General features: G+C 45.7%; 1 protein-coding gene across 5 annotated transcripts in view; it reads right to left on the reverse strand.

The window, feature by feature from the left end:
* The window catches only part of MAPKAP1 (MAPK associated protein 1), an 88,306-nt gene extending 66,901 nt beyond the window's left edge, over positions 1–21,405 (reverse strand). For 2 of the 5 annotated variants that reach the window (XM_071574553.1, XM_071574549.1), the window contains exons 1-4: positions 21,068–21,292; positions 11,806–12,128; positions 8,598–8,687; positions 4,787–4,935 (exon numbers count right to left, since the gene is read on the reverse strand). In XM_071574553.1, the coding sequence (XP_071430654.1) occupies positions 4,787–4,935; positions 8,598–8,687; positions 11,806–12,064 (498 nt within the window). In that variant the 5' untranslated portion in view covers positions 12,065–12,128; positions 21,068–21,292. The other 3 variants (XM_071574550.1, XM_071574552.1, XM_071574551.1) reach the window with 3 other exon arrangements.
* Positions 21,406–24,056: the final 2,651 nt, after the last annotated feature.

Genomic DNA, 24,056 nt, shown 5'->3' on the forward strand with positions numbered 1-24,056 from the left:
TTAAAATATTTTCACACCTCAGCTCAGTAAAACCAAACATGATTCCTGAAAAGTGTTATCCCATGGCATTTAAAATGAAATTCCAGCTCAGCAAGGTAAAATTCCTTTCTGAGATGCAGATTTTGGAATTCCTACAGAAATACAAAAGAAGCAGGAAGATGCCCACTGTAATCAGAGCATCCCACACTCTTCCTGGAATAATATTCATGTACTAAAAATGTAGTGCAGGATCTTCAACAAAAACCTGTTTGTTCTTTCTCCATAGTCATTCCAGGGGAAGGGGAAAACCAGAAAACCCTTGAATTGGGAGGCACAATTTGAAATCTTATTCTTGTGCTCTGTAAAGGACCTTCCCCTTAAAGGAGGCAGTGAAATTTTATCACAGCTATTGTTATTCATAAATCTTATATCTATTTTAATTCAATCTGGTTCCAGCCTCCGAGATGCTGCCCCACAATTTGATTACTCCAACCATACTTTGTAAGTGCTGTCTGAAGAGCTGGTGCCTCACACCAACATCTGCCAGAACACGCCTGCCCCTCGGCCCCAGCTCTCCATCAGCCACGGGCACGGCTCTGCTCCTGACACTAATACTTTGTAACTCCATCAGGACAATTAAAATGAATTGCAGCTAAACACACACACCAAATCCGGTTAGTCTTGGCTCCATACTGGCATGCTTTGCACATCTTCAAAACTTACTTTCAAGTCTGATCTTACCCAGAGTTTAAGTGTACAGAGTTGTGGTGGCTCTGACACCACACCCTGACATGGAAATGCCAGGGCAGAGGTTTCATGGGACAATGAAATCCTTTGGAAAGCACAATCCAACCAGGAATGCTGTCTCAGCTCAGTGACTGCAAAGACTGCAACTAGCCAGGACCAGGTTTAGGTTGGATATTAGAAAAAACTTCTTCATGGAAAGGGTTGTAAAGCATTGGCACAGGCTGCCCTGGGCTGTGGTGGAGTCACCATCCCTGCAGGTGTTCCCAAAATGTGGCACTCGGGGATGTGGGTCAGTGGCAAACATGGAGCTGGGGCTGGGCCGATGGTTGGACATGATGATCTTTTCCAACCTTAATGATTCCATGATTCTAAATACTGAGCCTTCATTTTTATATTACATTTGTTAACATCTATGTTATATTAAATAAGTGCTAACACTGTAAACATCTTTATCAACTGTCTCAGCAGAGTGCAGGTGGTGTGCAAACCTCTACAACTGGCAGAACACGCAAATGCTTTAAAAACAACCCCTATTTTGGATTCAAATGAGGATCATTTCACTCAGCTTAGGGGCAAACATTTAAATAAAAAAATGCATTTCTTCCACACAGAGATCTTAATCCTGGATTAATTATTTTACACATTTTCCATATTAATTAAAGCAGTATTGCTTCTTTCTTAAGTTCTTTATCTACTTTCTTTGAGTAAAGCTATTTAATACTGGGGACTGTGGAAAACATTTGTTCATGATTATGCAGACATACAGTCAAACAAGACTGAAACAAGAGCAGCATGCAAAAATGTATTTAAGGACTATCATCCCAAAATGCTGCTAAAAGCTATTAACCAGTACGTGTTAATTGCCACAGCATTCATATTAATTTTCACTTCGGGCCCGACATTGTGGAATATTTCCCCTGATACATTTTAAACAAAGTTTAATTTAAGGAACTGCTTCTATCAACACTTATGAAAATTAACAGCCAAGCAATTAGCACTCATGAATTATCCCTTCCCCCATGCTTGCTACAGCATCATTTTTAAAACAGTTGCTACAAGAGAAATTGTTGTTTTTTAACCCATTACCAAAATTAGCCACAGAAACCTTGTAGCACCACAGAGGCCCATTCCTCACAACGGGATTTTAGCATCTGTCCAGGCAGAAATTACACTGACCAATTTTTATTTAAATTATCTCCAGTAGTCAAGCAAATCCACAGAAGTCCATAAGGCCATAAAAGCCAGATTCCCTTTCAAGTTCATTTGCAACTATTCATGAAAGCAGAAATTATAAAGAACTAAAGTTCTTTTCATACAATATTCCTAGAAAGAGTTTACAGGACTTACTAACCAGAATGTACAACACCTGTGCCTTACAAAATTTGCAAACAGGGCTGAGGTTTACTTTAAGGAAAAAAATTGAAGGAAGAGTCCAGAGCAGTAACTGTGTGTGGGTTTTTTATTTTACTGTGGCTTTTGTAATTTACTCTCTGTGTGTGGCTGTTGTTAAGAGATACTTTTACAATGTACAGGAATCCACAGATCTGCCCTGGAGAGTGGTGGGGCAAATTGTGTGAATTCTTGAGCTGCTTAGAATGCCTCCACTGTAGTTGCATTTCACAAGAAATATTCTCTATTATTTTGATAATGTACAGGAAGAAATTGGAGTGCTTTAAAATTTTAGTATTTCATAAAATCACAGAAGTGGTTATGAAAGGACACTAAATCTGGCAGAAAACACACACAGGGTGTCAGCAGTGGCTGCACTGGCCAGGCTGGTGCTGGAGCTCCCAGCCCACTCTGAGCTGAGCTGAGAAGCTCCAAGCAACACATCAGATGTCTGGGCTGGGAGGAAGGCTGAGGAGGAGGAGGAGGAGGGGCTGTTTGCTCTCAGGTCACTGAGAGCCCCGGGCTGGAGGGCAGTGACAGCAGACAGGATGAGGAGCACAGACCGGGACAAAGGGCTGGAGACGGCGAGCACAGAGCCCTCTCCTGCCCTGAGTGCTGCTGAACAACCTGAAATCTGCATCACCAAACTCAAATCCATAAAACCAAAGGCCTGGTTATAGTCTGAAAGATTTCAGAGCCACTGTGATCCCCTGAGTAAATACATAATTAAGTAGGGTGTTTTTAAGACATGTTTAATTAGGCCCCCAGCCCCTCCTCCCCCCTGCCTCTCCCCAATTATGTATCATTTCCCCCAGAGAAATGCAGCTCTGTTAATTATGTAAATAAGTCATGCACTATTCCCTGAAAGAATTATATTTCTGTGAAAAACTGCTTATCTACATTCAATAAAAATAAATACAAAACCTACAATATTCTATTAAAAATAATTTAAAAAATATCAATGTTTTTTGGTTCTATATTACTGTCTGAAAATACAGCAGAACTAAAGTAAAATAACTCACAACTGGACTATGTTTCTTCTCTGTCTCAGGTGGTCAACCAGGTATTTAAATTAGACAACACATACAGAAGTACAGCAAATAAATTTTGTTTACTAACACACCAGAGTAATATAAACTATGGTGCTAAAATTAATACAGTGAGATTGTATTCCAACAAGATGCCCATTCAAGTATTTTGGAATGTGGAGAAGGTGTTTTGATTTGTAGATCACAAATTGAGTCACACTGAGGTATCTCATTAATCTCTAAAACTAACACGTAGAATGGAACTACCTTCCAATGGATCAAACACCTGCTCAATGTATCTGACTTCAATATGAAAATTAAGGTGTTCATTATAGTCAACTACAATTTCTATTAATACAGTAAAAATTGGCTTGGATTATCAAAGAGGGAAGGAAAAATGCCTTAAATTTCCTCAAGTTTCTGAGAAACAAGACTTGGATCTGACTAAGTTACAATAGAATTCTCTTAATAAAGAAGTATTTTAGTTTTGCTTCCTCTGTGCACAACTACTGGAAGTACATTTAGATGTTTGTCCAACTGAAATTTTGTGGCACAAGAACAGCCAACCTGGAGTTTAGAAAAAAGGCCTCTTGTTGCTGTCACTCACTAATGAGGCCAGGAACTGTGAAAACCTGAGTCAGCACTAATTGCTATATGCTAATGAGTATAAAATCACAACAGAGGAGCTTTTGCTATGTGGACTTCACAGTTCAAAGGTTACCATTTCCCAAATATTCCAGATACTCCAGGATATGCCAGTGGTATTACAGATCTGACTTTCCACTTCAAGAATACTTAACAGAATATGAAATTCTTCCATCACAATGGTAATGAAGCTCAAACTTCATCCTCCCACAGGAGATTCCACAAACAAATCCAGCAGAAAACAGATCTGTGGAGTATTTATAATTGTTTTGGAAAAATATGACACTAATCCATCACACCAATGTTTATATTTCAATTTCTGGAGTTGACGACAGAAAAATATTTGACAACACAGAGTACAGGGAAGAGTCATCCACCACTCAGAGATCCCAGATCCATCTCCTGAACCTGATGTGGCCAAGGAATGAACTGACCTACCACGTTTACAGCCAATCTCCCCCATGTGCTTCACAAACGAGCCCTTGTGCAGAAATACAGCGATTGGTGCTTCTTTCAGCCCCAGCCAGTGACCTACTGATGCTTCAGTTTTCCACCCCCAGAACACACAGCAGCTTTTCCCACTCTCACTGGAGCACTCTGAGATGAAGACATAAATCATGGAATATCCAAAAAGTGCTCTGATGTGGATGGCCAGAAAAGGTTTCTTTAAATAACCAATCATTTATACAAAGGGTCTTGGCCTCAGCTCTAGAGAGATGCCCCTGGACTGCCACACGAGAGGTGCCCCTCACTGACCTGCTGCAGAAGGGAACAGCAAGGTCAGAAAGCCTAACCCTGAGGCCAGAATTTAGTCATGGAAACAGGAGAAATGGTTCTACTGAACCTGGAACCTTGGCATGTTTCCAGGTAACCACTCCCAACACCTGACGGGCTGCTAGAAAGTCTAATTAGAGCCTGCACAAGTCAGTGCACAGGAGCAGTTCCTCAGGCCTGTCACCTCAGGGCAGGACCACGATGGCCATGAGAGACACACTGACCTTGCCGTCGAACTTGGAGTACTCGTTGAAGGGGTTGTTGAGCTGCAGTGGACACTGTTCCAGCCGCACGGAGAGGATGGACGGCTTCCCAGAGCATGGGGATCGCACTCTGAAGTTCTTCTTTTCAAACAGTGAGCTCAGCTCCTCTGCTGCAAATCAAAGAGGTTAGAGGGGTTGTATGAGGAGATGTACAATGGCTGCTGCTTCCCACAGAGAGATAACATCATAAGAGGGACCACAAAATCAAATACATTAAACAACAAATGCTTCAGCAGGGCAGCATCTACCACTGTTCTTCCACAGCCCAAAGAGAGGAAATTGTTAAGTTTGAATGATGCTACTGTTTAGGCTGAGGAAAAGGTGAGTTTTTACCATAGAGAGAATAGAACTGATTAGTGCAAGATCCATTTGAGTCAAGATAAAAATCAGGAGAATGACACATTCCTGGTCTTTCTGCTACCCTACCTCTTCCTAAATAAACAGGAGATACTATGAAAAAGAACTGCTGACACACCTCCAACACACCATGCAAAAGCAGCTCAGACTGGGCCTGTAACATGTGCCATTGTGCCACACCACAGGACAGGACCACATAATGTCCTATAGTGTCACCACACTCCCAGCACCAGGCTGGGCACTGTGCCCAGTCAGAAGAACCATTTCTGCAGATTTTACTTGTCTTGGTAGATTGGATATGGCCTCCCCTTCAAAAAGTGTCAAACCTGAAACCATCATTGCAGGCCAACAGTCTGAACAATAAAAACAAAAAGCTTTCTAAAAACAAAGGAGATGTGAGTTTGTGATGTTTTTGTGTGGTCTGTGAAGGCTCATAAGAGCCCCAGACAAGCAGCTCTCTTTATGTGAATTTCCAGCTGAATTTCCAGCAAAAATTTAACTCCAAATTTAAATGCATACTCAAAAAACACTAAAAATTAGGGCTTCTTACCTTAGGAGGCCACTATAAAATCAGGACAGAGCCTGGGGTGTCTCGGCACATCAGTACCAACAGGTCTCACCTGCAGGGGACCGTGACTGAACCTGGACAAGGTTTCCCACATCTGCTCCAGGAACCAGGAGCCCCCAACCTCCATCAATCACTGCCTGAGAACCAACTCCAGCTCGCCCAGCCTGGCCCTGCCCAGCTCTCCTGTGCTTGGATTCCCTCACAGCTCACAGACTCACATCCTGCTCCTCTGGGGAAATCATAGAACATGCTGAGTTGGAAGAGACACACTCCCAAGGCAGAATGACCAGGAATTGATCTGCAGGAAGTTGGTCATTTCTTAGAGTACAAAATTAAAACTTGTCAAATGATAACTAGTCAAAAGCTCATTTTATTTTTATCAGCAGATTGCCTGAAAATTCAGGCAGTTGGCGGAGGTGCTAAATATTGGCACTGAAAGATCCCCAACAGGCTTGTGAGAGGCTGCAATTAACCCAAAAAAGCTTTACTAAATCCCTTTAAATGTGGCCAATTTTACTCCATTAGGTTGGGGTTTTTTGGTAATAAGGTCTAATACCTATTTGTTTGTTGGGTTTTTTTATCTCAGTTATAACTATGCTGGGGTATTACCTTCAATTTCAATGTTTCTTGGGCATTTGAAAAGGACCTTGGAATCCATTATAATGGTTTTACTGGTCAGGTGAAAAAGTAAGATTTTTATCTTCTGTCTCCAAGGAAATTTTAGTCTATGCTTTGGTGAGTATGGGCTGAGTGCAAGGCTTTGGAAAGATTCCCTTGATCTTTTGTTAATTTGCATTTTATATGCTCTGAAATGAGCATATACAAGATGCATATCTGTATTAGGTTTACATTTCAAGAGGATGGTGCCAAATTCTTTTGGGCAGTGCCCAGCAACAGGACAAGGAGAAATGACCAGAAACCAAAACACAAGAACTTCTACCTCAACATGAGGAAGAACTTTCCATGGAGGGTGGCAGAGCACTGGAACAGCTGCCCAAGGAGAGTAGGAGTCTCCCTCTCTAGAGATGTTCCAAACCCATGTGGACACGTTCCTATGTCACTTGCTCTGGGTGACCCTGCCTTGCCCTCCCCATGGGGGGTCCCTGTGGAGTTGGAGAGGGGAATGGGGGGTCAGGTGAACAGAGGCAGCCAAATCTGCCCTTTGAGAACTGCTCTTTCTGTTGTTCTCACACACACTTTTCCGTAATCCCAAATTCAAGGAGTTGAGCAGACAATGCCTCTCTCTCACATGTGATGAAGAGGAAGCTACAGTGAATATTCTTTAGGGCTCCTCCTTCTCCTGGCCTCTTTCTGCAGCGTTGCTGTTCATGCAAGTAAGGGAAAACCATGCAGAGCTCGGTGACTAAGCAGGGAAGGAAAATCAGCTCTGCCAATAGACCCCAAGTGCCTGGAGTTTTTATGTAATTTAACTATTTTTTAGTTGAATCTGTTCTGCAGCAGGCAGGCACTGATCCATTTGTCTGCAAACCCAGCACGTTCCTCAGAGGGGACAACTCTCTCTGCTGGGGACAGATGATGTCTGTCTGCAGGGCAGCACATAAAGGAACGAGATGTGATGGTGGAGCCCCCGGGAACTGGACAGGAGGGGCAGAGACTCCACAGGAACCTGGGATGAGTCAGAGCAGCGTGCAGGAAGAGCAACCAGGATGGAGGAGAAAGAGAAAACTGCATCATCACTGGGCAAATGCTGTAAATACTGAGCAAAGAGTTGGAGGTTATGGTAGATTAACCTTTAAAACCTACAACTCTGCTCACAGAAGGAGAAAGGCAAAAACATTTCAGAATGCATTAACAGGGGTATCCAACACAGCTGAACACTGAATTAAGGATTAGTGCAACTGTGCTGCTCGTATGAGCAGCTTTGTTCACTCCTCTGAAAAAGATATTATAGTGCTGGAGAAGGTTCTGCAAATGACAGCCAGGGAGATACGAGGATTTAAGCAAAAAAGGAGATTACAGAGGGACCTCATTAAGATATACACAAATTTCGAAAGAAGTAGGTATGACAGACCATACAAAGGTTTGAATGTGTGTCAAATACAACAGAAATAGAGACTAGCTTGAGCTCTAAAATAGGAGAATTCAGACAGATTTTTAATTTCATATATTACAGTTTAAACTATGTAGAACATCCAGTTACAAATACTTATTATACAATTAAAAAAAAGAATTGAATATTTTTGGAGAAATCAGTGATAAAAGTTTTACCAAGGAAAGGCCAGATAAGCTAAGGCAGCATTTATTCTGCTTGCATTTAAGTAGATCATATATACACTTATTATATTTTCACCTTATCTAAAAAAGTAACTACAAAAATACTCTATAAAAGTATAAACTCTAAAAAATCCATCGCTCCCAATGCACCAAACAGGACTGGAAATGGGTGGAAAGCCACGTGGAGATGCTGATCCTGCATTTGGAATGCAGACACCTGCCAGCTCCCTGCCCCTGAGCACTCAGAGTCCCTTCACTCCCACCAAGGGCTTTGCCACCCCCAGGTGCCCTGAGTGGGACAGCAGAGGCCTGAGGAGCACACGGTGCTCTGAGAGACAGAATACACAAACACCCTGGGAATACCTCAGAGTGCAAAGGACAAAGCAGCCCCTCCAGTGACCTCAGCCCAAACTGGGTTTAACCCCTTTCCCCTTTCCTTTGCCTCTGTTAATGCTGTGCAACCCCCTGGCCAGGGCACCCCAGACAGCACACACAGGATCTGGTATTTCCTCCACGCTTTGAAAGATTAAGGGAAAATCACAAACTGCAAATGTTGCAACCACTGAAGGCAGAAATAAACCCAGCAGAAAAATAAAAGATCTTTTCTTTTACCTGAGCAAGAAGTATTTCTGTCTTTCCACTGAATGTTTTTGCATTTTATTTGATTTTGTCTCTCTTTTCGTAGACGTTCTAGTCTCTGAGCTTGAAAAGAAATATTACAACTATAAGTTTGTCAATGAAAGTTTACTATAAACAAAGACATAATTAACTACCTTTATATGAATAAAGATGTTTTATACTGCATATGTGGGGGAAAAAGTCATAAAATTTTAAAGGTGGCACCCCTGAAAAGCAAATACCAACAAAAACATGAAAATGTTCTTGATTTATAATTGAAATTAGAGGATATAAAACATTAATAGAGATCATAAAGATAGTATTAACATGGAAGAGAATAATAAAATGTGAAAACTTCTGTGATTAATATGACATTTCATTATATAAATCATTAATAACGGTCTTAAAGGAATTTTAATGCACAAATGAACTGAAGTGAATATTACATTACAGGAATAAAATTACTGTTATGAATTACTCTACCCGTTTCAAAAATTAAAGATAAATGAACTCAGACTAGACTATTAAAGTTTTAAATATAAAATCCTTTATCTAAAAATCATGAAAATTATAAAATGTCAAAGCGATATAAATTAGCACAGCTTTTTCTTCAGTGGGCTGAAACAGTTTATAGGTAGTAAAATAAATGATTTGTATCTTCACAACATTAGTCAAATCCTAAAATGAATGTAATATTTCTTTATGTATATTTTGGCTCCGTCTTCAAAATATGGTTGGAAAAAAGCCCCAAATAGTTCTGATACCAAAGAACTTGCAGCTCAGGGTACAGATAACAACTTAAATCACCTTTTTGTTAACAGGAAGAGCTTCCTTGGGGAGGGAACCTGATGGAGGCCACTCAAGACAATGACCCCAAGAAACTACTGATGTTGTCAGGTGTCCACTCAAAAAAAGCAGATTACACTGGAAGGTCGAACTAACAGTGGTGAGCCCTGAAGAAACAAGTGGCTGGATATATTAGCAATTTTGATGTATTGAGATAATTCATTAACTAAAATGGGTTTGCAGAAGAGATTCTAAAATGCTAAATTGCTATGACAATTTTTAGATATAATTGAGTTCTCTGAGGCCTTCCAGCAATTAAAAAACATTAATAAATATTTTCTATCCCTTCTGTTATTACTCGTTTAAATTTAAGTTTTTGAACTGAATTGTGGACACAAAAATAATTTGGCTTTGCCCCCATAAAAACTCTCAATCAGGAAACTGAAAAAAAAATACACCTTTACAGTTTAACACTGTAACAGTTTAAGGGACAAACACAAATGGGAACTTTGATAAGTATTTCCCATTTAAGTCAGCATGATGTTATAACCTGAATACCTCTAGGCAGCTTCCCTCTTAATGAAATAAGTATCTCTCTCCTCATAAGTTTCAATATTGGGAAAACACTGTTGTAGCATAGATATTTTATTCTGAAAGAAAAAAACCCACATTTTTTTCAGTTAATGTCCAGATTGTAACTCAAAACTACCTTCCAAGGCCCTTCTTTCCAAACAGGCCATCATAAAAGAGCTGTCAGATCCACATGTAAACAAAAGAGAAAGGTTTATTTCCTAGTCCTGCAGACTAGGAACAAGGATACTGCATGTTTTTATCCTGTTGGATATTTTCAGCCCTTGCCAAAACAGAGGTACTAAAGCACAGTGGCCACTTCACTGACTCCACCCTGCTCTCCCACCACATCACAAATGACCACTTTCTGTGGGGCTACAGCAATGCCAATTAGATGGAATGATCAGCACCTACTAGAAATGTGAATTATTTAAGGCTCACTCTTGCAGGCAGCCAGTGAGAGCTTTTGGTGTGAAAAATGTCACTGATCCAAAGCTGGTGTGGTTTCCTGAACTGGCAGTATGAGCTGAGCCTTTGTTCCTGGGCATGGGGACCCAGAGTTTGCTGCTCCCCTGCACCCAACACCTCACACAGACCTGTCTCCATCTGACACACCAGAGGAAAAGGCAGAAAATCATCTCCCTCCGTGTCTCAACCACGACTGTAGAACATGCCCCTGTCAGCACCTGAAATGGCTCAATCCACAATTCAAATGGAGATTATTTTATCAATCTGCTCCCTCAGTGAAATGCTCCTTCAGAATTATGGTTTTGGAGCAATTCCATAAAACTTCAAACTTTGCCTGTCCCTCCTCATGAGCTCCACCATTCCCTGAACTCTCCCAGCCCCAGGGCAGCACGAGCCAGCCTGGCACCCACCCTGCATTCCCTCCATGCCTTCCTGGCAGCTGGGGCTGTAAACTCAGTTTATTTCCAAATCTCACTCTCCAGAACAGGAGATTTGGGCCCTGGCTTTTCTGGAACTTTTGACAACCTCCTACTTGTAAAAGGCATTTCAGTCTCTCCAACACTGCACACATTTCCCTGGTGAGGCAGAGCACAAGGTGCTTTCTGAGCTCTAGGTGGTGTTATAATACCTGCAGAAATAATATGAAAAAAATATACTGAAACAGAGTAAAAAAGAGCTCAGTACTGCCCACCCTAAACCAACCTTCTCATCTATATTTTACATCACAGAACTCCTGTTCATAATATTCCTCAGGTCTAAGTAGAAATCTGGATACCCCTGACATAAAACATCCCATGGAGCACCTTTCTGCCAGTCACGACAAACTGGGCATATTTTGCAAGGGTGTTCACCCTCAAACTTTCTAATTTGGAAGCTTAAACCCTAGCTCAAGGTTTTTCTCAGAAATAAAATGTCAGGAGACAAAATACAGACAAATCATTCCCTTCCCTGGCTCACATCAAACTTCATTCCTCTCTTTTATAACAGATACATTTGATGTCTCACTAGGTAGATTTTTTTCTCAGAAAATAACTATCCTGTTCAAAAGTTAACACCCCTCCAGACAGTAACAATAGAAATATCAAAGGCTGTTCGTGTACTTTGGATTTAGACTTGATGCCTTTACAATTTGACTTTTTTTAATATATAAAACTGACTACCTCAATGTTCCTCTGTACAAGAATAGGTAAAACAGCAATTAAAGCTCAGGTGACAGCACACTAAAGTAACTGAATCATTACGTGTCCTTCTATAAAAGGCCTCGACATCACAAAGGAGGTTTGACAGACACCAAGCCAGTCACGCTCTGATTTATGCACACAAGTCAGACCAAGAGAAGCTGAATATAAAGGCCAGTGCTGCTGCAAACAACACTCACCTGTGTTTGATCGTCTTCTGATGCCAAAGTCCCAGCTTGAGGTAATATCGACTGATTGGGAATATACATAGCCCTGAGTCTCCCCATTGCTCCCCTGGGGCTCTGACCCGTTATCCCCATATGCTGACGAGGGGTTAAACTTCTCCAGGTCAACATCGTGGTCGATCAGGACCATTTCACACATTCCCGTGTCATCGCTGGTGACGTGTGACTGCCGGATGTGAGCCAGGATAATGGTCGGGTTGTCCAGGAAAGCCATTCTGTCCACAAGTCCCACCTCACTGTACTATCTTCTCTCCATCTTGTTTCATGGACACACGTACCTAGAAATAATGTACACAGCATTTTAGGAAAAAAACAACCCAAACCCAAAAACCCCAAACCCCTGATTCCAGAAAGTTATTTGGGACACACAAATCCTGACTGACTCAGGGTTAATTACTTCATTCTGCTCCAGTTTATTTAACTTACTGGTTGTTGAGATCCACTTAAGGAACAGTGGGCTTGGAGGACAGCCTGAAACCTGAGTCCCAGGACAACAGAACACAACAAACACCTACAGACAGTCTCAGTACCCACAACACATTGTTGCCATAAGGCCAAATACTCCATGTACTACACACAGGAGGTCAGCGAGAAAATACACACCAGAAACGTCTGCCCATTCCAACTAATTAATTTACAAAACTAGACAAGGGATTTGGATTTCTTTTTATTTCTTTATATCTTTTATAACTGTGTTACTGTTCTTGTTTTGCCTCTACACATCAACTCTTTGACTACCTTATTATAGACACTCCTCAGTTTTTGTATTCCAGGAAAAACTTTAAACACAAAGAGATTAGTGTCTCAGGGCAGAACATTGAACATCTGCTGCATGGCACTTCACACAGGGCAACTGCTGTAACCCAGAGGAAGCTCTGTGACCAAATACCACATGCCTGAGCTCTAAAGCACTTCAACAACAGTAATTGCCACTTACCTAAAATATTTAATTCAGAACACTCAAGCGACCTCACAAAACAAAATAGAGGGCAAAAAGGAAAAGGAAAACAACCCAAACCACAAACCCCAAACCACATTCACACTGTTATATGATTTTCTGTAGCTGTGGATTTGTAGTTATGTCAATTTAGTTCAACCCTGGGCTAACCCTGACAGGGGTGACCCCATGCCCTGCCTCGCCCTGCTGCTTTGGGAGTTCTGCCACCTCCCAGAGCTGCACCAGGACTTACAGAGCTGTGAGCTGGATCAAAAAATCACCTGCTGAAAAGAAAAAAACTAATTCCTCCTGTTCAGGCAGGGAGTCCATCAGTGACCAACTTCAGGAGCACAGGCCCACCAGCCCCAGGCAGCAGGACCAGCAGGGTCGGAGCCATGGGGACACCACGGGGACACCTGAGGGGAGGAGCTCAGGGGGGCCTTGGCCTGAGCTCACACACAGGACAAGACTAGATGTAAATTCCAGAAGTTCAAAACCCCCACTGCTTTTCTAACCAGAGAAAAACCCTTTAATCCCTGCAACAGAGCTGTGTGTGTTTGGGATTTTGGGGTCAGAAATGCCACAATCCCCTGTCCTTCCAAAACTGCTGTCAGCAAAAAGAAAACACCACAGGAAAAGGAATGCTTCAATCACACAAAGCCACATCCCATGAAAATCTGGTAAAGGCAGCCGGGCCTTTGTTGCCATTCTAACACACATTCCTGGCACATTCTAACAGAGGGAAGGGACAAATGGACCAGCCAAGTTTGTTCCAGGACCAGAGAACACATTTCATCCTCTGGACACTTCCAAGGGGAAAGGTGTGTGGCAAGGTGCATTAACCCAGAGAGGCCTAAGGAGCACCTTCAGCATTTAAACAGCTGGATGCAAAAGTAAATCTTTATTTGGACACTTGTGTTAACCATGACAAAAGCAAAATGTTGAAGTTTTATTGTACATTGCAAACCCACCATCCCTACTGGTGCCCTTCTGGCAGCAAACATTGGCAGCTTCTAATTAAAACATGCAATAAATAGAGACTTACAGCCTTCAGAATTTTAGACTTTTTTTTCCTCACTTGGCTACAAATACTATCTTTTTTTTCTTTTGCAAGAAACTGTCCCCTCTCTGCTTTAAAAAATACAGACAAATTCAGAAGTAATATATTAAACAACAGACCCAGCAGCAAGAAGGAATTCAATAAAGAAATGGTAGAGAAATAAACCTGACATGCTGCTGGTTATTAATACACTGCTGCTACCATACATTGTAATAAATTATGCCATTAGTGAAATTCACTCCAGCAGGATCCTTGGAGACCCTCAAAGCCCAACTGGGCATGGGCTGGAGCTTTGCTGGCCCTGCCTGGAGCTGGGAGTTGGATGGGATCTCCAGAGGCTCCTGCCAGCCTTGGCAGCACTGACTCCACACTCTGCTTTCAGTTCTCTGACTCTTTCTGTCAGAGCAAGTGGGGCTGCTCCTGAGGGGTCCCTGCTGTCCTCCAAGGGAGGGGCCACAAGGGAATGTCCCACCCAGAGGCACCACTGATGTGTTCAAGGCCCTGACGCTGCACCAGTGGGACCAGTATGGTGTGGGTTACAGAGCACAGACACAACCAAGCAATGAGTGTTTCAAAACATGCACTGAGAATGTTCTTTAGATTAAATTCTTTCTACTCTGCTGATTAGGAAAGGCCACACGTACCTGCAAGCGGAAAAAACTTGTTTAAATAAGCAACAGCCTCAGGCATCAGAAAGGTCTGCAAACTCCCAATCAAAAATTACTGCTGCCCCATCAATGTGTCATATAAATGTTGGCATGTTAATTGTGTATTTATAAGATTGTTAATGGTTAGTTAATTTACCTCCCACACTATTATTGTACTTGAAATGATTTAATGTCTGCTGAGGGAGTTAACAACATGTAACAGCAGATGCGAGAGTGTTACCTTTATACTCTGCACCCCGACTTCCTGCCATTAACAGCCATGTGCTAAATCAGCCAAGCTTCTTCCCAACTGCACACGTGCATCGACTCTTCCCAGAAACCTGGCAGTGAGAAAGTGCCAGAAGTTCTATTTCAAACTCTAAAGTTTAACACAAATACATTTTTTCTTCCTTCTCCTCAGAATTTTCAAAGGGACACATTAAAGTGAATTCATCAGCAAGTTAAAATTAGTTAGAAATTCTCTGAATAGTGGGCACCCTTCAAAAAAATAAAAACAATCTAGAAAAAAGTTCAGACCCCAAAATCCAGTTAAGATTTCGGTGTCAGATTTAGCAGTTGTAACCTGTAAAATTCTAAAAGTTCCTCCTGTTGATAAACGATTCACTGTCACAGACCTGCCCTGAGGACCAGGGCAAAGAAGCAAAGTTCAGTTTTGCAAAATTTTACAAACACCTCGAAGGCTCCACATCATCAGTTCCAGCAAAACTACAGATCCAAGATCAATTTCTAGATGTGCTGAGATCTCCCAGCACATTCCTGCACTCCTACACCCACACACCATCACCACATCCACATGAAGGAGATAAATTTAATGGAATTCAGGGACTTTCTAAGTATTAGCAAATTATACATTCTTTAATCACAAATTTTTAAAAAATGTTCTTTCAATACTTTTATTATATAAATAATATTATACTATTGAATAAATCACTTTGGAAACACCTGTCAAACATAATCTATGTAACCACTAAAAATTAAAAAAGCAATGTGAAATATCTAAAACCTTAACTGTACTTCTACACTACAGGATGCACAGGCTGGGGTTTCAATTGACAAACACCTGTGATTCATCACACAGAGCCCTTCACTTTCTTCCTGATCTTTATTATTCATCTGTCTGACATTACCTGATCAACACCCCAGAAATGAGTGTGCCCTCTCCCTTCTCCTTGTTCCCCATCACCGTGTTCCCCATGTGCCCCAAGGCCTGGGGGAGCACAGCCCCCCAATAGTGCTCTGCAGTTACAGAACACCCCCGAGATGTCAAACTGCACCAGCAAGAGGCCGAGCAACTCGCCCGGATTCACAGGAACTTTGTGGCAGAATCAGACAGCTGCATCTCAGTCTACTATTTTTATCAGCAGTATTCCTCTTCCAGTACCCCACAGCTATATTTATGGCACCGACAGACTCTCCCAGCGAGGCAGGCAGGGCTTTATGCAGATCAGCCTCATTCATAACCCGGCACACAACGAGGAACGCAGAGCGCGCTAACAAACGATTCCGCTCCCTGGAGGTGACACAAAGGTCTTGAAAAAGGATCTGCAGTTACACAGATTGTACCTAAACACACAGCTGAATTTGGGGAGGCAACTTCATCATCACAACGTGTTAACTGTTCTTGTGACCCTCCTGCTTGCTTGATGGACTGTGCTTATTTAAATATTGTCTTGCTTTCCTCTTTCCCCACCAAAAACCCCACACTGAGTATTCATATCTGCACGTCAACCTACATCAGGTGACAGTGAGATACCAAGGCAAGTGTGAGATAAGGGAAAGCACAAGCTCAGCACACACCTCCTGACTGCCATTCTGCCCATCCATCGTGCTGCCCACCAGAGTCAGCACAGCTGGAACCCCCCAGTGCTGGGCCCACCCGCAGGTGGGACTGTGCCCCTGTGCCAGCCTGTGCTCACTGCTGTTCTCAGGGGAAACGACTGACCTTGAGCATGGAGAATGCTGAGTGCAGCTTACCTTACTTTTGGGAAAACACAGTTACCTTGGAATGAATTTTCTGGATTGTTTTAAATACACATGGTTGAAATTAATAAACCCCTGCCTCTCACCCCCCAGCGTGAGGGTCCCGTCACTCCCCCCACACCTGCAGAGAGCTGGGCCTGGCTGTGTCTCACTGGGGCAGGACCCACCTCACCACCCACCACCCCAGCCCTGCTCCCACCTGCAGGCTCCACAGCAGAACTGTGGATTTCACCTGGCAAAGTGACACTACTGCCAACAGGCACTTCCACACCCTGTAAGGAGTCCACAGACTCAAGTCAGAAATTTCCAGCTCCACCAAATGCCATGTGGTGCCACTGCTGCATCTCCAGCTGATGGGCACTGCTCCCAAACTGACCAGGCAGCACCACACCACTGGTCAGAGTACAGGAAATATTTTCCTCACAGAAAGTGTTTGTATTTTTGCCTTTCATGCTTTAAAATACATCACACACTGCACACATGGAACTTTGCTCACAGACCTCTAAATAAGCTGTAAGAAATGATGAAATCAGAGGAAATTGTAAGCAATTAAAAATGTTTTGCTGCAGGAAAGAGCTACAACTTTGAAATTCCATCAATTTCAATGGAATAACTTCAAGAATTCTTCAATTCAAATGGCTAAAAGCAGCTCTAAATTCCCCACAAAACTCTCAAGCCAATTCCTGCAAGACATTTTCCTCTCTAAATTACACAAGCAAGAAATAAGAAGCAGGAAAAAAAAATTCCTCTCTCCTATTCTGCAAAGCTGTAGCTTGTGGGTTTTTTTCAGTAGAACATGAAAATGCATTTAAATTGACTGTACTCTTTAAGGAAGTAATAAACAATTAAAGCTTTATTCAAGGTAAAAAAAAAATATTCCAAAGACACAACTTGTGGAAGGTACAGTCTGGATCCAAGACAATTACTAACAAACTTAAAACACAGCAGGTTGGAAGAATTATATACCATTCCAAGTCATCCTGTCACTCCAGGGCTTCCATAGCCAGTGGACTCAAACACCTCCCCAACTGTAGCTCTTTAAAGTGATCTTAAAAACTAATGAAAAAGATGAGCAGATTAGAATTAAAAATTGATTTTTCCCCCAACATCACATAAGCAGGAACAGGATGACACCAATATACTTCAAAATTTATGATTCAGGTTATATGAAATAATTTCCCAGTGAACTTCTGTCTGCAATTGCAGAAGAAATGGTTCTGGTTATCTGCATTTGCAGCAGCACAAATAATCAACCCCTCGAATGCAGACAGACTCTGGGCAGGCAGGATAAAGGAAAGTGAACTGCAATATATGAACATTCAAGTCTATGTTTCAGCAAAAGCTCAAGTGCATTTAAGAGTGAACACTTATCTGGAGAAGCTGCCACTCACACTCTGGGTCCTATCATTAAAAAGGAAATAATCATTTACAGTCATTTAAAGAGGCTGTCTCACAAGGGAGGCTGGAATTGGGAAGTTATGATGAGCAAACACTGCATTATACACAACTTCCACCAAATTATTTGTTCATTTCCAGACCTGTAAATCAATCTGGCATTAGCTCTGTATTTCTGAACTGCTTGGAATTTGGCTGTATTTTTGTTGTCATATTAATCAGGATGCAAATTACACCAATTCTGATATTTTAATTATTGAGCTTTAAAGGAGGGAGAAAATATTGGGGTATGTATGGAAGAGTTCACTCTCCTCTTTGCTGATCTTGTCAAACCTTCACTTCATTGCAGACAAGCTGATTCTCTGCTAACCTGAGCTATCTTGCATCAAGATTTTAAGCAAATAAATAAGTATAAAAAATGCAGGGATTATAAATTAGGGCAGACAAATCTGTATCTAGACTCGAGCCTGCAAAGAGCATTCTATCAATATAGTGAAATGCTAATCTCCTAATTAACAACCTAATTAGGTAATTATGGCTTTGCAGAGGGATGCCTAAATGAAATATGACAACATGGTCACCTCTTTATATGGCACCTGTGGGCCTTTTCAGCTGTCACTGCCGAGAGTGCAATATCAATTTGAACAGATGACAAAGTGTTGTCATTTTTCATTCGGATATTGTGCTGAGCGCCGGGGCCGAGGCCGCTCCGAGATGCAGCACCTTCCCTGGGCTTTGCCTCAGCTCACTATGTGCAAACACTTTGCTTAATTTGTAATGCCTGTGGCTGTGCTTGGCTCTCCGTGCTGGCTGCAGGCACTCCCTGACACACACACAGCTGCAGGGTCACACTGGCATGACCCACCACCCCGGAACCCCCGTGACCCAATTTCACAGCACATGTGCAGGAGAATTTACTATCCAGAAAAAATATCGGAGTATTTGAGTTAATTTTTGAGGCTTATCTGTCCTGACTTTAAAATAACAAAGCCAAACTACCTTTTAAATAACTCATTACCACTTCCCTTGGTAACTGAGAGAACTGGGATTGTTCAGCCTGGAGAAGAGAAGGCCTGGGGTGACCTAATTGTGGCCTTCAGTCCCTGAAGGGAGCCTAGAACAAAGATAGAGAGGGACTGTTTGCAAGGGCCTGGAATAACAGAACAAGGGGCAATAGCTTCAAACTGATAGAGGGCCTTGTTACGTATTAGGAATAAATTCTTCCCTGTGAGGGTGGGCAGGCCCTGACACAGGTTGCCCAGAGAGGCTGTGGCTGCCCCATCCCTGGAAGTGTTCAAAGCCAAGTTGGATGAGGCTTGGAGCAACCTGAAGGTGTCCCTGCCTGTGGCAGGGGGTGGGATGAGATGGGCTTTAAGGTCCTTTCCAACCCATACCAGTCTGTGATTCTGTGATAAATAAAATACCTTCTCACAGAGAGGAGGATGAAAGCGCAGGCTGGAACTGCTCAAATATTAGACTAGAGCTTCTATTTTGTCACTTCTCAGTGGGGTATTCAAGAGCCTAAAAAACCTGTAAATATAAACACTCCTCAGGCAATAAAAAAACCAGGTAGGGATTGTCCTTGTGCCATCCTGGATAAGAAACTGAGCTGACAGTGAACAGCCAGGCATCACAGTGTTATGGAGCTCCTCAGTTCACACACACACACACAAATCATATTAAAACACAGCCTGGGGTCTGTGTCAGAGGCACTAACAGAAAAGTCCTCAAGAGCTGCTGCTACAGCACCTGAGGCAGCACCTCCCTGCACGGCACATCCTGGCCATGGGGCAGCACCACGGCCGTGAACCACCAACGTTTTGGGCACTCTGCACCCACAGCCCAAACCTGCCCCTCCCAGCACCTGACAGGGAAGAACTGAAGAGACTCTGAGCTTTCCCTGCCTTCCTCAGCAAGTGTCATTTGCCCTTGGACATCAGAAGGAATTTTGGATACCAGGAGGAATTTCTTCATGGAAAGGGTGGTCAGGCACTGGAAGGGGCTGCCCAGGGAGGTGGTGGAGTCTCCATCCCTGGAGGTGTTTAAAGAACAACGGGACACATCACTCAGTGCTCTGGTCCAGCTGACAAGGTGGGGATAGGTCACAGGTCTTTTCCAAACTCAGTGATTCTGTGGTCTCCTTAAAGAGCTGCCACATGGGATCAAGGCTGGTCCCACCCAGGACTGCAACTTATATTCTGTTCATTTGCTGTCCCATTTGTTGCTATAACCGACCTTTCTATACAGGTGTCTGCTTTTCATGCTCACAGCTTTGGAAGGTTGGCAAAATTGATGCTACAGAGTGTGTAACACAGGACTTTGTGCCAGGCTGCTTCACCTGCTGAGGCTTTTGCTGATCCAAAGAGAAATGCACACGAGAATGCAGCTGTTACTTGTTATTTTAACATTTGTTATTTTAACATTTTTATTTGTTATTTTAACATTTGTTGTTTGCTATTTTAACATTTGTTACTTGTTGCAATTGGTGAAACACTGTAACCAACAAACAGATGCGGAAAGCGTAACAACACAGACCTGAAACTTTCATGAAAGAGACACAATTGTACCAAATTGGTTCTAATTCCTGCTCCAGCTATTTCAGTACATGTCTATATGTAGACGCTGATCTCAATTTATTTTTAATCTAACCCAAAAAAGCGTACGTGAATGGAGCTGTTCTGAATCTGGAAAAGTAACTGAGAGGCTCTAATTCCCAGCCTTGTATCTACTTGATGATCAATCCTCTGACACCTAAAGCTGTGTAGAACAGTCAGGAGATCCAAGCTCGGCTCTGGCATCTCCACCTAGGCAATCACCAAACTTTCACTAGCACTGAAATCAGCTCATTGCTGTGTCTCCTGGACACCTTTGCCGCTCCCTCACATTGTTCCTGCGGCGCAGACGCCAACAGGGGCAGGAATGAGATCCCCATCCAGCACCACGTTCGGGTGTGACCATGCCAGGAGTGCCCACCTGGGCACACCAGGGCGGGCAGAGCCCTCCCCTGCGGCTGCAGGAGCGGTCAGGACACCGGGACAGGGCAAATGTGCCGGATGACTCCATAGGGTGCCGGCCCCGGGCTGTCCCTCGGCCCCCTCGGGGGTCTCACCGGGGGTCCCACCGGGGTCCCGCCTGGCCCGTGCCCGCCGGTGCCGCTCCGGCCGCCGTGCCACTCACCTGTTCCCGGCTGCCCTCGCCGTCGGACGCTCCGTTTGCCCCTCGCTGGGCTCCTCCCGCCCCGCCGCCGGCAGCGGCGCCCCGGCCCCCGCGGTGCCCCCGCGCCATGCCCCGGGCGGGCTGACAGCGGCCGGCACCGGGCAGCGCACCCCGCAGGGCCCCGGGAAGGGCCGGCGGGGTCCCGGCCGGAGCGGCCCGCGGGGACAGGCGGCCCCGGCCCCCCCACCCCGCACTTACCGGCGTCGCCGCCGCCGCTCCGGGGCCGGGCCGGGGCCGCGCAGCCGCTTCCGGGGCCGGGGCCGGCGGGACGGGCGCGGGGCCGCGCGCGACCCGGAAGAGCCGCGGCCGCGGAAGTGACGGCGCGGAACGGGCGGGACCGGGAACGGGAACGGCCGGGAGGGACCGCGCGGGGGCACCGGCAGGGGCACACACGGCCGCGGACACGGGCACGGGCACGGGCACGGGCACGGGCAGGGGCACGGACACGGACACGGACACGGACACGGACACGGGCGGGGCGGGACGGGACGGGACGGGACGGGACGGGACGGGACGCGGCCGCTGAGGCCCTGCAGCGCCGGGTTGGGACCGGGAACGCCTGCGGAGGCCGCACGGCCGCACACGGGAGGCTTTTCCGATGGGGATTGCGGCAATTTTATTTCCAGCTTCTTGCTTGAAACATTGCGAGGCTTGTGCGTGTTTGGTGGTTTGAAAACAAACGTGCCCGGGAGCACTCGATGTGCAGCACAGACGGGACCAGCCTCGCACAGCGGGTGGGTGTGCGGGAGCCCCGGGCCGGCCCCGCACCCTGCAGGGCAGCGCAGCCCCCCGCGGGCCCCCCGCGCCCCTCCGGCCCCCGGAGCTGCACCTGTGCCCAGCTGCTCCCAGGGCTCCTCTTCCTCTCGGTGCCCCTCCTGACCTGCCCCGTGCGCTGTGTCCCTGCCACCTTTCCAGACTTGCTCCCACAATCTCCTGTGTGGGTAATGGAGAGTGTTGTTAATCCCGGAGGAAAGCCTGACCTGGCAGCGTCAGCAGCTGCACACACAAACAGCCTTTGAGAAGGACGGGACAGCACAGCACAAGTGCCACCAAGGGTACCCGACAGTTGTTACACACTGTCTATAAAGTGTGAACAAAATGGGTCAGAATTAAAGGAACTGGTGGTACTTCAGTGAGGGATGTCCTACCAGAGGACACTTTTGGGTGGGTGGGCCGCAATGATCTACAGAAACTCCCTTAGAGAGCGAAGTGCTAATTACCCTGGCTGCCTGTGCTTTGTTCTGTTTCCGCGGGGCTGTGCAGACCTGCAGAAACATGATGTGAAGTTAACCCTGACAACGCAACCCCAGCTGCCCGCGGGGCCACGTTCAGGGCACGGGCACACGGGTGGGCCCTACAGGGCCACACTGAGGGCACGGACACAATGGTGGGACACGCTGAGGGCACGTTCAGGGCATAGGCACACACGGGTGGGCCACACTCAGGGCACGGACACAAGGGTGGGCCGCGTGGGGCCACGCTGAGGGCACGGACACACGGGAGGGCCCTGAGGGCAGGGCCACATGGGTGGGCCCCGCGCAGCTTCTGCCGCCATCCCTCTCCATCCCCCTCCATCCCTCTCCATCCCCTCCATCCCTCTCCATCTCCTCCATTCCTCTCCATCCCCTCCATCCCTCTCCATCCCCTCCATCCCTCTCCATCTCCTCCATTCCTCTCCATCCCCTCCATCCCTCTTCATCCCCTCCATCCCTCTCCATCCTTCTCCATCCCCTCCATCCCTCTCCATCCCCTCCATTCCTCTCCATCCCTCTCCATTCCTCTCCATCCCCTCCATCCCTCTCCATCCCCTCCATCCCTCTCCATCCTTCTCCATCCCCTCCATCCCTCTCCATCCCCTCCATTCCTCTCCATTCCTCTCCATCCCTCTCCATCCCCTCCATCCCTCTCCATCCCTCTCCATCCCCTCCATCCCTCTCCATCCCCTCCATCCTCACCATCCCTCTCCATCCTCTCCATCCTTCTCCATCCCCTCCATCCCTCTCCATCCCCTCCATTCCTCTCCATCCCTCTCCATCCCTCTCCATCCCTCTCCATCCCCTCCATCCCCTCCATCCCTCTCCATCCCCTCCATCCCTCTCCATCCTCTCCATCCCTCTCCATCCCCCTCCATCCCTCTCCATCCCTCTCCATCCCTCTCCATCCCCTCCATCCCTCTCCATTCCTCTCCATCCCCCTCCATCCCTCTCCATCCTTCTCCATCCCTCTCCATCCTTCTCCATCCCCTCCATCCCTCTCCATCCCCTCCATCCTTCTCCATCCCTCTCCATCCCTCTCCATCCCCTCCATCCCTCTCCATCCCCACCATTCCTCTCCATCCCCACCATCCTTCTCCATCCCTCTCCATCCCCACCATTCCTCTCCATCCCTATCCATCCCCTCCATCCCTCTCCATCCCTCTCCATCCCCCTCTATCCCCACCATCCCTCTCCATCCCCTCCATCCCTCTCCATCCCCTCCATCCCCTCCATCCCTCTCCATCCCTCTCCATCCTTCTCCATCCCCCTCCATCCCCTCCATCCTTCTCCATCCCCTCCATCCCTCTCCACCCTCTCTATCCCCCTCCATCCCCACCATCCTTCTCCATCCCCTCCATCCCTCTCCATCCCTCTCCATCCCTCTCCATCCCCTCCATCCCTCTCCATCCCCACCATTCCTCTCCATCCCTATCCATCCCCTCCATCCCTCTCCATCCCTCTCCATCCCTCTCCATCCTTCTCCATCCCCCTCCATCCCCTCCATCCTTCTCCATCCCTCTCCACCCTCTCTATCCCCCTCCATCCCCACCATCCTTCTCCATCCCCTCCATCCCTCTCCATCCCTCTCCATCCCTCTCCATCCCCTCCATCCCTCTCCATCCCCACCATCCCCGTTACACCCTCCGCCTCCCCATCCAGGCCGCGCCACCACCAGGCCCGGCGTCTCCATGGCA

This window comes from Pithys albifrons, chromosome 20 (assembly GCF_047495875.1).
Source record: "Pithys albifrons albifrons isolate INPA30051 chromosome 20, PitAlb_v1, whole genome shotgun sequence".
In the NCBI taxonomy this organism is placed as follows: domain Eukaryota; kingdom Metazoa; phylum Chordata; class Aves; order Passeriformes; family Thamnophilidae; genus Pithys; species Pithys albifrons.